This window comes from Hippopotamus amphibius, chromosome 1 (genome assembly GCF_030028045.1).
Source record: "Hippopotamus amphibius kiboko isolate mHipAmp2 chromosome 1, mHipAmp2.hap2, whole genome shotgun sequence".
Classification (NCBI taxonomy): Eukaryota; Metazoa; Chordata; class Mammalia; order Artiodactyla; family Hippopotamidae; genus Hippopotamus; species Hippopotamus amphibius.
Window position 1 is genome coordinate 96,187,652 of NC_080186.1, and position 15,762 is coordinate 96,203,413.

At 41.8% G+C, this 15,762-nt stretch overlaps 1 protein-coding gene across 3 annotated transcripts in view; it reads left to right on the top strand.

Annotated features, from left to right (window-relative positions):
• The first annotated feature begins 265 nt into the window (after positions 1 to 265).
• Positions 266 to 15,762, top strand: part of AHCYL1 (adenosylhomocysteinase like 1) — a 39,617-nt gene continuing 24,120 nt past the window's right edge. For 2 of the 3 annotated variants that reach the window (XM_057728732.1, XM_057728813.1), the window contains exon 1: positions 266 to 659. In XM_057728732.1, the coding sequence (XP_057584715.1) occupies positions 540 to 659 (120 nt within the window). In that variant the 5' untranslated portion in view covers positions 266 to 539. Of the gene's footprint in view, positions 660 to 14,759; positions 14,856 to 15,762 lie in introns of those variants that run through there. The other variant, XM_057728568.1, reaches the window with a different exon arrangement.

Below are 15,762 nucleotides of genomic sequence, written 5' to 3' on the forward strand. Positions count from 1 at the left end.
AAAGGCCCTCCAGTTTCGCAGCAGCCTCGCACGAACCACGCGCCGCTCATAAGGCTAATGGCGCCACCTGGCGGTACAAAAGGCCCGGCTCACGCCTGGAGCTTCCTCACCAGCGAGCTAGGAAGAAGGGGTGGCTTCGGCGGCCCGGTCCAGCGTGGTGACGTCATGACAGCGCGCCGTTTCTTCCCGCCTCTCCCCCGCCCTCCGGGAGCTGCCAGTACTCGACGTGGCGTCACCGCCCTCTACCCTTACTTTGCGTGCGTGTTTGCGTGCGGCGGAGGTGGCGGCGCGGGCCGGTCGGAGCTCCGCGTTGCTGCTTCTGGTGCTCTTATCGCCGCCGTCGCTGTCCGACTGTCTTGGACCGCCGAGCGGACGAGCGCCGGACGCAGGGACATCAGCACCGGACGCGGCTCGGCGCGGGGCCCGGCGGGAGGGTGGGCGAGCGCGTGTCGGAGGGCGCCGCGCGGGCAGGCGGGCGGGCGCCCGTGAGGGAAAGAGGCGGGGGCGGCGGGTCAGCCGCGGGCCGGGCCGGCCGGGGGATGTCGATGCCTGACGCGATGCCGCTGCCCGGTGTCGGGGAGGAGCTGAAGCAGGCCAAGGAGATTGAGGACGCCGAGAAGTACTCCTTCATGGCCACCGTCACCAAGGCGCCCAAGAAGGTGCGGGGGGCTCTGGGTGGCGGCGGGGGTCCGGGCTGGGCCCTCGCGGAAGGGGCGCGAGCGAGCCCCGGGTCCAGCTAGTTAGGGACTTCAGGGGCGAGGTTTGGGGGGCCCGGGACGACGGAGGTGGTGTGAGGGGTGGAGGGTGAGCGGCCCCAGGCCTATCCCGAGCTGGAAAGGCCGACCCTGACCTCACTTTCCTTTGTCCCTTGGCTCAAGTCCTCCGGGATCTTTTCGAAACCCGACAGGGCCGAGCTTTAAATTTGTGGCAGACTTTTCCTGGATGAAAGGCCTCGAAGACGGGAGTGGGAGGGGGTGAACAAAGTCAGATGACCCCAGTGACCAGCCACGGGATGAGGGTGTACGGGAAATCTCCCTTCAGGTGAGCGGGGAAATCTGATAGTGCTTCTTTGGGAGTAGTGGCCAGCTTATCCAACAACTGCGTGATCTTGGAGGCAAGATGAAAAAAATGCGTGGAATTATTTCTTTTATGCAAGCGAATACCATGAGGGCAGCATGAAATTGAAAACTGTGATTTTCGTCTTCTGTGGTCGTCTAGTTGCTTCGACATATGTAAGAAATTAACATTTGGAGGTTGGTGACAGCAGACACTGTCATGGTTACAGGTTGATTGTAGAGTCATGTGAATAGATCACTTAGGCATCCCTTGAGAAAGGAGCTTGGGTGGGTTGGAGGGGTGGGTGGTAAGGAACGATTGCTCATTCTTTACTGCACTTATTGAGGCAGAACGAGTTTAGTCTATTGTGCTGTGGGTTGAACTCAAAGGACATCCTTCTGATTCTCTTATCGTGGAAGATTAAATGGCAACCTTTGGAGGTTTTCATCTGACTAGCTCTCTGAGTGGTGTAATTGGGATCCCTCGTGTTTTTTGAGTAGTTGCTGCCAAATACATCTTGATTTAATACATAACTGGCACCCAGTTGACGTAGACCAGAGAACCTTTGCAGAGAGGTGACCTTTCTGAAACTAGTAAGAACCTGGACAAATATTTCTCTCTTATATAAAGACAGTTTCAAGGTTGTCTCTTCCTGTGGTGTTTGATGGGATGCAGTGCTTGTATAAGCTGCACAAAGCAAGGGTTGCAGGAATAGTTACAGTCCTTCAGGCTGAACTAGGTAAGCTGTCATAAATGGGAGAGATGATTTTTTTTTCTTTTAAGGGAATTAACCTACCACTCCAGAAATCAAATGCAGGGTTGAAAAGATGGGTCACCATTGTGTGTTTTAGCTCTGTCTTCCCACAGAATTTAGATCTTACCAATAGAATGCCTTAAAAAATGTTGTAGAAGATCCCTTGATTCTCAGAAGTCTGATTAACCTTATTTTTGGTACTGCTTTGTTGAAGCAGTAACCCTTTGTAATCTGCACTGTTTGGAGACAAAGTCACAGTCTTTATAAGCAGAATGCTTAAGGATCGTACCTGTGATGAGTTAGGGGAAAGAATGGGAAGGCCCTGGTACCCTAATTTCCTGAACTCTTCCTCTCCCCATTAGCCTAGTGTCTGTCTAGTTGCTTCAGGAATTAGGCGTCTTTATTCTTTCTTGCTTTTATTTTAGGAAGGCTTTGTTCCTGCAGGTGCTACTATTAAGACAGAGTTTATATTGTAGATTGTAAACTCCATAAAGGCAGAGACTTGTGTTCACCAGTGTGTCCATCGTGCCTAGTTCTGTGGTTAGCATGTTGTAGGTACTCAATAATTGCCCATCTGGCTAACTAGCAATGTTTATATGGGTGCCTACCAGGAATAAATACTCTTTTTTCCTCTTTTCTTCCAAAGAGGAATGTTACTAATGTGTATTATCTTCAGGCCAAGTGCTAATGATTTTAGAGACTCATATTCCATTAGCTGAAAGGAGTGGTCTCTGCTAGGAATGTGGGAAGACCCTTTTGTAAGTTTCCATTTGCTGGTAAATGTACTCCTGTGTTTCTTATTAATCTCGCTCTTTCTGAGCTTTGTTGTTTAGTATTTACACAGCACTTTGTATTAAAGTGCTTTATGATGACTAATTACCCTTACCCTAGTGATGATAAAAGGCATTTATTTAGTTAATGAGTTGGTTGAGGACTAGTCAAGGTCACATTGCAAGTCCTAAGTAATCTGTTTTTTCATAACTTCAGCTGAATTGGGCAGTATGACTTCAGTCACTTTTGTACCTCTGCCATGTGTTGATAATGTGAGAAAGCATGAGCAAATTAAGAGGAAAAAATTTTATCTTGGCCTGTATTGAATGGTGTAAGAAAAGGCCTCTGCAAATAGTGCTGTCCTTTGCCTGTGAGGATTCCAGCATGGCTTTAGACCAAGTAATCCTTGAATCATTCCAAGCCCTGAGGCCCCTCAGGAAATGAGGACATTTCTGGTGCCAGTCAGAGGCCATAGGTTACTTCAGGGTGACCTTGATGGTCTTCAGTCAGATCAAATTCCAGTGTAACTTGTGGAGTTTATTCACTTTAGGGAAAATTGGATATCCTTCAATTAAGAGCACAGATAACAAGATTCTTCAACTATAATCACAGCTTATTCATTTTTGTATGCCCCGGGATCTACCTGCTACAGTACTATGTAGATAATAGGACTTGTTTTGGTTTGATTCAAAGCTTGATCTGGGTGTCAGAAAGCCAACTAAATGGGTACCACCTTGAGCAAATGAGCTTCTGTGCCTCGGTTTCCTCATCTGCCAAATAAGTGCTTTTTGTTTGGAACAGGTGCAGATAGGTGTGTGTTGGGAGCTAAGATAGCAAAAGCGGTTTTTAAAAAGAAGTCCATTAATATACTTAAACTCCGTGTCTTTAATGAGCATTTGAGATGGCTTATAACACAGGACACATACAATATAGATGGGAAGTCCAAACTATAGAAAAAAGGAAAAAAATATTGTTAACCCTGAGGGCTAAGACAGTTGATGAGGCTGATCATTACATGCAGCTCTAAGCTTCCTGGGAGCCAGAGGATAAAAGGAATCAGAATTATAGTCTCATTAGCAGACTAGGAAAGTAATACATACCAATTCCTCAGGGAGACAACTTGTGCTGACACTAAGTTCTAAGCGAAATTTTCATGAGATAGTATTAATAGCTATAGTATGATTCACATGTTAAGGCTTGTTCACAACTGTCACTGGTGATTTCACATGGGATTGCCAGGAAAATTTGGGAGAGAAGAGGAGTCCTTGAGTTGTAAGGGCAGTGTACGTTGTACCACAACTGAAGAGGATTCTTGTTTAATGTTGGCAGTTATCAGTCAAACCAAACTAGTCAGCTAGTTCCCCCATCATCACTGGGTATTTATCCCTCTTTTTCTGCTACTTTGTGTTGCAGAGGTGATATTTGTCCTTGGGCCTTTGGAAATTAACATTGTGTCAACTTGTTTTCTTGTTTTTGTTTTTTTTTCATAGAGTAAACCCAGGCGTGTTGATGAAACCTCCTAAGGTAGACATGTTTTCTCTGGAAGGCCCATCAGAGCATCTGTACTTTTGAACATTTGGGGTGACTCTCTAGAGTGATACATTAGGCATTTGACCTAGGATCTATACAGTCAGACCTTTACCACCAGCACAATAGGGGAAAGGAGAAAAAGAACACAACAGAACTACCTTTGCTTGTAGGATATTCTTTGTAGGATATATTTGAGTAAGGCATATATAGCACTAATTCACCAGAAGGGTCAGCTGAGACTTAGGAAGCATACCAAGTAGAGACCTAGTGGTAATGCTTAGATGTTTAACCTGTTGGGCTGAATCCAGGATGATCCTATTTCTATCAGGGTTATGTTGTGGCTAATTCTTGGTGCAGTTTTATAGAATTTACACCAGTACTTCTTAGATTCACTGAGAAGTGATTTGATAGGTTGACATTTCCTATCTTCTCCACATCATTAGTATCTCTTACTTCTCTTTAGAATGACTACTGTTTTAGTGCCAGTATTTGAACAGGAGTCAGAAGTGTAAGAAGATCCTATCTCTTAGATTTCTCCCCAGATATTGATTACCTCACTTTTTCTTATTTGATTTTGTTTAGTTTGTTAGGCACAGTTTCCATATTACTTTGTTGTAAGTTCCTTTAGAGTTTTATAGCTTGTAATAGAAATCTGTTCATTGCCTAGATACTTGCTGGCAAGATTATAAATGTGTACTTTTTGTTTCATCAGGAGGGTATCATTTGGATGCAGTGTGTTACCCAATATAATATTCTTGTAAAGTTGTTTATAAAGGACATTTTGATACATAGAATCATATAGATCTTTAGTTGCCTGTGATTCCTAACTAAAAGTTTACTTACTCTGCCACTTCAAGTAGTTATAATCTGTAAATAAGCGCTTGAATGCTCTCTTGGGGCTGTTACTTAAAGAAACTGGCCAGTAAAGGAAAATCATTTATACCTATCTGTTTCTCAGGTTTGGAAATTTGAATATTAAAGTTTTATAAAGAAGGGCCACCCTTGTACGGGGTGTAATAATTCAGAATACATCACAGTGAGGTGGGTCAGAAGCATCCCCCTCATGTATGAAGAACAGTACATAGACCCGAATTTTTTCCTGAAATCCAGGAATCTAAAGTTAAAGACAGATTCTTACCACACATTTTCCTTTCAGCTCTTGTCAGCACTGTCAGTGCCTTGCATATGGTAAGTAGTTAAAAATTCACATTGAATTGTGAATTCTGTTCTGATTCCATATTTCCCTTTGACTCAGGTAGTTCTCTTGCTATCCCACTGTTACTTGGCTGTTACATAAGACCTCTTCAACTTCCCCCCTTTTATTCTTAAAACTGTGAAGAGTAGTAGTAGTATGATGTAAGTTAAGCACTGAATTTTGGGAGTGAGGTTTACCTTCAGCCTCTACCATCTCAAAGTTGTGTGACCTTTAGATAACTTGTGTGACTTAACCTATTTGAGCCTTCATTTTTTTATCTGTGAAATGAGGAATAATGATAGTACTACAAGATTGTTGAAGAGATTAGCATTTAAAATATTAATTAGTGTATTTATTCCTTTATAACTAGAGTGACCTAGTTTGCCTAGTACAATTCAGGTTTATGCCTGTTATCCCAGCATGCTATTCAGTGAGTGCCTTCTTACACTCTGAAATGTGTCCTGCTTTATATGGAATTTCAAAATATTCTCAAAGAGCCAAAACAAAGATGTTTCTGTTGGAATATCTTTTCAATAGGAAAATGTTACTATATATAGAGCTTACTCCTATTGAACACTAGGCTATTTGTTGATTTCTAGGAAGTACATAGACAGTGGGAGAGCTTGTGATGGAAATGAGATATGTTCTACCTGACCATTCCCTCACCTCATTCCCCATAATACATAATGTACCCATAGAATGTAGCTGTTTGTCAGACATTGGCCTAGCTGAGTCCACGAGTTTATTTCCTCAACCTGCAGTAGCTTGGGAGTCTTCCCAAACTAGAATCCTTGAATCACATGAAGCAATTCCAAAGGCTCTTCTGAACTGTGACCTTATCTTTGTATATAGTCACCTTCAGATCCCATCCCTATGTACTCCAGCTCCCCCATGCCCACTCAGGTATTGTTTCTCTCTGCTCTAAACAGCCTGCTCTTAATTATGTATAACTGATTTTCTCCTGCAGAAATGTGTGGCCTTTGCTCCACTGCAATTACAGATCTAGGGTGGAGCACCCTTTGCCTTTGTTGACACTCATACTGGTTTCATTATTTTCCCCTATCTCTGTTCAGTTTTTCTAAAGGATTCATTCAGGTGCCTTAATCTCAGAATGTATGTAATGATTGGTACTGCTTAGCAATATACAGTGGGGCTTAATCATTTACTACCCAAACAGCACACAAAGTAAAAAAGTATAATGAACTACTGATGAAAGGTAGTATTTGGAATGCTGGGTAGAGATTGGGAAAGGACTTTGACAGAACCTCAAATCTAGGACTGCAAAGCATGTTCCTGCTTTCTTGTCTTGAAAGCCCCAATGTCTCAGCTAATGTGCCTCTGTGTTTAACTTCTGCGGCTTAATGAGCTTAAAGCATTCTCCTTTACCAGCCCAAACCAGTTCAGTTTTTTTAAAATGGACACCGTGTACTTAGTTGTGTGCTAGCAATGAGGCTTAAACAGGAGGGGTTTGGGACTGCTCACTGTTCCATGGTGTTCATCTTGGACCTGCCTCAGGCATAGTTCAGTACAATCTGAAGAACTGCCCAGCTAGAGCAAGCCCTGCTGTTTGTATATTTTTCTCTACTTCCCTGAACCTATGTGTATACAATGGCATCAGTGGAATCCCATTGCACCTGTGTGCTCAAGGTGCCAAGGAAAATGCTAACATGCTAATCTGCAGTGTGCGCAGCTCTATGAGCTAGACGGTGAACTGGTGAGTAGCAGAATGAAGGTTCTGAAGACCTGGAGCAGATGAGTGTAACCACATTTCATTCATTTTGGCCTCCTGAATGAAGCTATTCATATCACTGTGTTTTGAGCAATGTTGGGATTTTGAAAGTTCTGTTTTTAATAAATGGCTCCTACTCTTCTAGTACTTAATTGTATTAAGGTGAACCTTTGGAGCGCAGGTTTCTGTGGGCATAATGGGAATTACTTTATCCCATTACTCCAGAACTGGCTTAACTGCAAGTCAAAGTTTTGGGGCTATGACCTATTCCTATTATGGTTTTAGGATCCTGAAATCAAAAAAGAGACCTATCAGGAAAGTTAATAGGACAGATTCTGCTCTACTCTGCTCTTTAACCATCCCCTTGTTTCCTTACTCAAAAGCTTTAAGGAAAACCTTTTTGGGCTCTAATGATGCTTTATTTTAGCTTTATTTTGGAGATGTAGAAAAGAGCTATTCGCTTTGAATTCTCAAAATTCACCCCCCCCCCCCATTTCTAAATTCAGAAGAGAGGTCAATAAGCAGACAAATCTGTGTGAAAGGTAGATAAATAGGTTTCTCTTTTGCCAGTTTGAGGGAATGCTTCTGAGATAGTGGATTAGAGACTCTAGAACAATGGTTCCTAATCTTTTGTTCCTAATCACAGATCCCTTTAAAAAAATCTTGTAAAAATCACTTCTTTCCTCGACAGAATTCTGGAGCACAAAAACTTACTTATACTTTCAGAGGATTTATGGGACTCCCTGAAACTCATCTCTGGATCCTGGCTTTAAAAGCCCTGATTTAGAAGGATAGGCCTATAAGCCATAGTATCTTTCACCCTTACCATCTAGAAACAGCTGAGAATAAGTTTCCAGCTTGCAGTTTGTCCTTGGAACAAAGCTGAGGTTGTTGGTGTTCCTTTCACCCCCCTCTTTGGGATGCTCCTCAGCTTCCCAAGAGACTCATTATCATTACCTTGAGGATGCAACTCAGGAACTTATGCACACTGAAACCAGCTTTTCAGCAGCTTTGGGGGGTTTTTGTACTATCTCAGCCCCATTGCCCTCATATGAACTGGTGGTACCCCTAAATTTCTAGAGTTGATTCCATAGGAGTGTTTAGAATAGGGGACTCACATACTAGACTGAGTATCAAAACTAAACAAAATAATTTGCTCCTTTGTGTCTCTCAAAAATAGGTTTGATTTCAGTGTAGTACTTCTCAGACTGTTTTCAGGACTGACTTGATGATATTTGAATCTTACTTTCCATCTGATTTCTCTAGACCAACTGTGTTAAGGACAAGGACCATATCCCATACATATGTATAGTATGTAGGGCCTGGCACATAATACTGTCCATAATTATTTATTGAGTAAAATACTGTGGGATGATTGTCCCTAGGAGAAAGTGAGTTGGACTCCCATGGTGGCTTTGGCTCATTTTCCCCTTCAGCTGGCCACATTGTTTTTCTAACTTAGACCCCTCCCATGTAAATGATAATGGAGTACCAAGAACTGCAGGTGAGAAGTTGATGAGAATTTCCAGCAGCTTAGTAGATCCCTTTATAATGGCAGAAATAGGTAAGAGAATCTTTGGGCTAAGACTTGAGAATCTTAGCCCAGTAGCATGGGAACCACAAGGCAGTAGGCTAAAAGTTTCGAGGTGTCCTTAGACATAATGGGGAAGGTAATTTGAATTTACCACTAAGTTTTAAACCTTAGCATTAGGGGCACTCCCCACAGTTGAAACTGGTATTCTTGTTTACTCTTGATTTAAGCTTACTCTCAGGGTGTTTGAGATTGGGGGCCAGTGATGAGTTGAACAGTTTTGTTTTGGAATCTGTGTTGGAATCCTAAAAGTAATAAACAACAGGTCTGCCTGGCAGTGCTGAGCAAACTTCTGATTCTTCTCATTCTGCAACCCTGGCTGCCTCTTCTGCACCAAAGGCTGAGTTCAGTGCTCAAAAGCTATATGTGCCCTTCTTTGAAACACACCTTCTTCAGAGTCACAGTCTTCAGGAAACTGGGCCAGTGTTTGCCATAATCAGGTACTTGGGCTCTAGTTGGCACTGACAATTCTGTGTAGGTTGTTTCCCTAAAGTATGTAACCTAGGCAGGATTCAGGGAGTGGGAGACCTCCAGAATTTTGCAGCTTTGGGTAGAAATCTGTGCTTTGTAGGAATGGCAATTCAGTTGTTCCAGTAACTAATTCAGTTTCCTGTGGGTGGCCAGGTGGCATCCAGCCTCTAATTCAGTACTTGAGTTTTTAGTGTCCAGAGCACCAGACTTCTTTGCAAGCAAGACATGAAGATTCCCAAAGTTCAGCTCTTGTGGAGAATAGCCCAGCTGGCTTGTCATGCTGGACTAGATGAATTGTGAATGTTAATTATACTGATCAATACAGTGGCCTTGGTAACAGGCTTGTAGCTGCTGTAGAATCTGTTTACTTCAGGTTTGTAAAAGAAAAGAGACCAAGCTGGTTGGGAACATGGTGTTCTAAGTGTAAGTCCAAGGAAAACGCATACTGGTCAGACTGACCCTATGGCACCTCTTCCCCAGGATTTCCCAGAGGGAAACATTACTCTGGTGGTGGTTTCTGTTGTTACTTGCCAGTTGAGAATTAATTGAGGTTGGCAAAGGCTTGGTTTTTAGTATGGTGGGGTAAAGAATGCTTACAAATCATAAAGGTTAAGAAGGAGAGCACCCATGTTGAGAGGCACCTTATTTCTCTACCTAGTTTGTAATTAGGAGTAGAGAGTTGATGGGATTAGTTTCAACCCTTGCATTCAGGAGGAGCCCCTCCTCTCTGGAGAGTAGAGGGTTCAGAATTCTGCACATTCTTTTCTGACTCCACAGGGAGGGGATTAGCTGAGCGCTGGGCATCGTTGGAATGAGAGCACCTTGCCAATATTTACTGAATTTGGACCAACCCATTGTAAAAATACAGTCTGTCTTCCTCAGATAGGCTCTTTGTCACGTTCTCCTAAACCCTTGTGGATCCGTCTGATGGGTTGTCTGTAGCTGACAGATCGAGTTGGTATTAAAAGCAGATTTTCTACCTCTTTGGCTTTATTTGTTTTATTTCTGAACAATACTATCTATCTAACTCATTTGTTGTGTGTGTTCCTTGAGTCACTTTATCCAGAGCCTGGTAAACTCCATGTGCCTGTGTTTGCTTTTTCAGATCCTGCTTAAATTGTCTCAGATCAGTCCTTCTCATGGAGGGGGAAGTAATAAAAGGTATCAGGCACCTGGGGAGTGTTTTCAAAATATTTGTTACTGAGGCCCTAACCTGGACCTACTTAATCAGAATGGGGAGGGGTTGAGAGTAAGGGGCAGGTAGAGACTGGGATGGTATATGCATTTTGGAACAGCTTCCTCAGCCAAACTTGAGAGATCCCAGATTTAGAACCACTCTTTTAGATTATCTAGCAAGGCTAGCCAAAATTGTTGTGAAATCTGATATTTGGATGGAAATGCAGCTACCACCTACCTTGGATGACTTTTGGCCGTGAGGGAAATCTTGTGCCCCATGAAAGAGGTCCTGAAAATAGCCTTTACTTACTCTTCTTTTCCAAAGTATACAGAGTAGGCCATAACCAGAAGTCATGCAGCCCTATCAGCTCAAGGCTGAGTACCTATTGTGTCCCCAGACCTCTGCTGGCCACTTAGGATACAACAAACAAGACAAAGGTCCATGTCTGTCCTGTGGCATTTACATTCTTATGAGGTTATTATTTGGGTCAGGTGAGTGGTTTAGTGGTTCCAACCGTTTGGAGTTTAGAGCCCTTTCAGAGCTGTGCTTATCTTCCAGAAAAATTACATGTATGTAACAATTTGCATATAAGGGGGAGTTGGCAGCCTGAAGCCCATCCATGGGCCCCAGGCTAAAAACCTAGAAAACTTGCCTATAATTGAGAATGTCGTGATTGGGATAAAGCAAGCCCATGAGTTTGGGTGTATGGGCATTTTATCTCCTAGCCAGACTGGGTTGTGGTTTCTTCATCTGTATAGCCAAGGCAGTTTGCCAAGAACTGAAGGGTGTCTCTAGAAAAAGTATGAGGAATGGCTAGACCTCCACTAAACCAGTAGCATTTCTTAAGCCGGGTAGCCAGGAGAGCAGCTTCTTCCTTAAGCCAAAGTGAATGGATTTGAGACCCAGACAAAAGATTCCTTTTTAGTCCTAAAGGGATCTGTCACTATCGCTTTATTATCGAATAGAATTCAGGATAAAAAGGGGAGGGCAGATAGGACTTTATTTATACCAATATTAGTATGTCTCTATCCCTAGAAAGTTGGTGTTTGACTTGAATGAATGGCCAAACCATTCCTCAGAGTTAATACAGTGTGTAACATGTACTACAGAAATATGAATGAAATTTCATTTGGGGCAGTGGGAGAAAGAATTATGTAGAAAAGACACAGCCAGGTTTAGAGACTGGAGCACAGTGAGCATGCAGAGTCCTGTGCCAGCTCTGCCCTTAGCTCCCTGAAATCTGACTTTTAGTATAACCACAGCCCGAGACCTCTTAAGGTGGTCTTTACAGGGATATTCTTGTTTCTCGGCCTAAGGTCTAAGGGGAACTTTTCAGACCTACATTGAGGGATTGCTGAATAAGTGCCGTATTCAAAGTCTTCAGGCCAAACTTCTATAAATTCAGAGCCCGTTAGAGAACAGAGCTCACAGTCCTCCCCAGTGGAGCCAGGAAGCTCTAGATGGTTCCAGTTGTAACTGCTCTCCAGCATATGGAAAAACTGTTCTGCTACGAAACCTTACAATCTGCTATTTAATATAAAAGGCGTCTCATTTTTTTTGCCCAATGATGCATTAAAGCCAAAGCTACCTAATCTAGTAGAATATAATTATATCACCAATTATCTTTATTTTCTGTTTTTAAAGAAGCCCTTTTAAATGATCAAAGGAAATTCAGACATCACTTCCTGGGTCTGTTTAGATTTATTTTGAGGTTCTATTCAGCTTATGAAGTTACATAGTTAAAACCTGCTATTCAGTTTCTGGGAAAATTCTATCCTTAAAAAGCATATAGCCAGGATCTTTTTCTTTATTCATTAAATGAGTACTTTAAGTAATGTCTACCATGGATATGAAAGATTCAGTAATCACATATTATGTCACTTAAGTCCAGAATAGGTCAATAAAATTAGTAACCTTGGAAGAATTTTTTTAGTTGTAGTAGAGTCAGTAAAAGAAGTGGTACCAGAAAGTGGGAAGGTATCAATGACAAAATGTATCTTTATCTAAAAATTTTACTGGCAGTTTCCCAAATTTATTATGGCTCATTTTGAATTTGGAAAAATTCAACCTCACTAGATCTTTCAGACATGTTGGAAAGTGCAGATGACTTGAAGTGGGTATTGTTGGAGTGGCACACCACAGTTGAGAAAGGAACCTAGTAGAATGTTCTCAATTTAAGGGCATGTTCCCTAATTATACTGTGTTAGTGTGTGAAAGTTCCCCCACCACCATTCTGCACAGGATAAATAAACACTGATAAAAAGCACATTTAAAATATATTCTCTATTGCATATTTTAAAGCATGATCATCTTATGAAAATAGCCAGTAGGTTTTCAGGATAAGAGAAAAAAAAATTGGTCAGTTTTAACCATACCAAATTGAAAACCTCCTTGTATAAATAAATACAGGTGGAGTTTTTTTTTTAAAGAAAACACTTTTAATCTTACAGTATAGTACCTTGAAAAGTACAGTAGTGCAGTACAACAGCTGGCATCCAGGGCCTGGCATCGCATGAACAGGCAAGAAGAGTTACTGACTGGAGGAGGGAGAGGCGGTGGGAGGCGGTAGAGGTGAAGGAACATCAGCATCAGGAGGCGGAGGGCAGGCTGCAGTTTCACTCACGCCTGACATTGATGGTACAGTTTCTGGTCCCTTGCTGGATTCAATTCTGTTTACCTTCTTGAAAAAAAACAATCCATTGATGTCTGGGTAGTAGCTCTTTTTCTCATCATAGATGAATCAGTAGGACTGGATTGCATTCTGAACTTTCTGAAGGCTGCTGCAACCTTCGTTTACCATTCTATGTTGGGGTCCTCTGCCTCAAAAAATAACAGTGCCTCCTCTAATAAAGAAAATCCCCTTGCCATTTCCTGCATTGTGAATCTTTGATTCTTCAGTTACTTCTTCCTCTTGTTGCTCCACTCTCTCAATTATTTTCACTTTCATTTCAATCATTATTGCTTGGTGCTTCTTAGAGCTACCAGTTATATCACTGCTGCTTTTACACTTGCTTCTGGACATCCTGGGCTTGAAATAAAGATACTGTACTACTGTACTCTATACAGTAAAGTACACAAAAGCACAGCCACTTACAGAGGATGCATAATGTACACCAGACCCGTGAACTAACTTGCGTGATTGGACATGTGAACACATGTTCGCATCTTTGAAAGTTGGCAACTTGAATGTTCATATGTAGGGAACTTACTATATTTTAAGAGGCTCTGAAAGACTAGAGAAACTAAGGATTGGAAGGTTTAAGAGTATCTAAAATTTAAATATTAAATCTTTCACGCAAACTTTTCCTCCTTACGTGAAAGGTACTAAATAAGTTACATTTAAATGTCCTACTTACATATTTTTTAAAAGATCAGACACTTCACATTTAAGAGAAAGCAGAAATTATTTAAAATATGATCAGTAGGGATTTCCCTGGTGGTCCAGCAGTTAAGGTTCCGCTCTTTTGCTGCCGGGGGGTGCAGGTTCGATCACTGTTTGGGGAACTAAGATCCCACATGTGCCACAAGGTGCGGCCAAAAATAAAGGAGGGGTAGAGGGGTAAAGGATGAACTCTATATCCAATCCAAATTATGTTAAAACCCAAATATAAAATACCAACAGAAGGGGCATTTTTCTAAAATGAAGTAAATATTCACTGTTGGGAGAAATCTACATGTGGTAAGATACTTTCTTGTTTTGACAGCTAAAAAAAATAAAAATGTCTAAATTTTTAGGCTTATATAGTTAAAATATATAATTCTACTTTATAGGTAGTTCAACTAGAGGAAATAAGTTAGCACAGTCATTTGAACTGGTTGTCTGCATACCAGGTGGAGTTTTTAAATTGCTTTTGATTCCAATGGGAAGCTCTGGGGCCATTTCTTTCATCCTAGTAAAGTGTCAGGATTAGATTGCTTGTACATTCTCCTCCTCCCCACTCCATCCCCAAAAGACAGTTGGAAGTGTATGCCAGCGTAGAGCTTTTTGCTTCCACAATGTTTGGGCGCTACTATTCTCTCTTCACCCTTTCCAGGTCTAAGGAGCAGTATCTCTCAATGGCAATTCATTAGCAACTCTAAAACATTACTTTTCTTTGCATCATTTCACTTCTCCCAAAACCAATCTGAATTTTGGAATTGAGAGTTCTTTTCCATCCCCAGAGCTCACCATGCACATCTGGTATTGTAAGTTCAGAAAGCTTTATTTAGTGCAATAGTAGACTGTTCTATAAACTAACCCCTTGAAAATAAAGGGGAAAGCTGATGTTTTTCCCCCAACCTATTACAAAAGAAGGATAATAGTACCATTTTTGTACGGATTTTTTTGTTGTTGTTTTTTACCTTTTGGATTTGTTGTTGATGTTAATCTTGATGTTGGTAGCACATTGCCTTGAGCAAGTCACTTAACTCCCACCCCTATTCTGTTTTGTCATCTGTGAAGGGTTAGATCTAGCAGTCAAAGGAATGCAAAATGTTTTGAAAATGCACCAATCAGAATGGCCATCATCACAAAATCTGGAAACAACAAATGTTGGAGAGGGTGTGGAGAAAAGGGAACTCTCCTGCACTGTTGGTGGGAATGTAAGTTGGTACAGCCACTATGGAAAACAATTTGGAGGTTCCTTAAAAAACTACAAATAGAACTACCATATGATCCAGTAATCCCACTCCTGGACATATACCCAAAGAAAACCATAATCCCAAAAGAAACTTGTACCATAAGGTTTATTGCAGCACTATTTACAATAGCCAGAACATGGAAGCAACCGAAATGCCCATCAACAAATGAATGGATAAAGAAGATGTGGCATATATATACAATGGAATATCACTCAGCTATAAAAAGGGATGAGATGGAGCTATATGTAATGAGATGGATAGAACTACAATCTGTCATACAGAGTGAAGTAAGTCAGAAAGAGAAAGACAAATATTGTATGCTAACATATATACGGAATCTAAAAATGGTACAGATGAACTCAGTGACAAGAACAAGGACGCAGATGCAGAGAATGGACTGGAGAACTCGAGGTTTGAGAGGGGGCGGGGGGTGAAGGGGAAGCTGAGACGAAGCGAGAGAGTAGCACAGACATATATATACTACCAACTGTAAAATAGTCAGTGGGAAGTTGTAAAACAAAGGCAGTCCAACTCGAGAATGGAAGATGCCTTAGAGGACTGGGACAGGGAGGGTGGGGGGGACTCGAGGCGGGGGGGGGAGTCAAGGGAGGGAGGGAATACGGGGATATGTGTATAAAAACAGATGATTGAACTTGGTGTACCCCCCCAAAAATAATAAATAAATAAATAAAAAAGAAAAGAAAAGCTTAGCCATAGCCACTAATGTTGAAACAGGTGCTTAAACTAGAAAGTCATAGAAATCTAGGCATTCAGGACCTCGGTTTTCACCATACTTGTAAGTGTGGATTTCAAACTTCTGATCAGCTTTAAGTAAAAGTCCTAATTGAGTGCTCGAGCAGTTTTACTT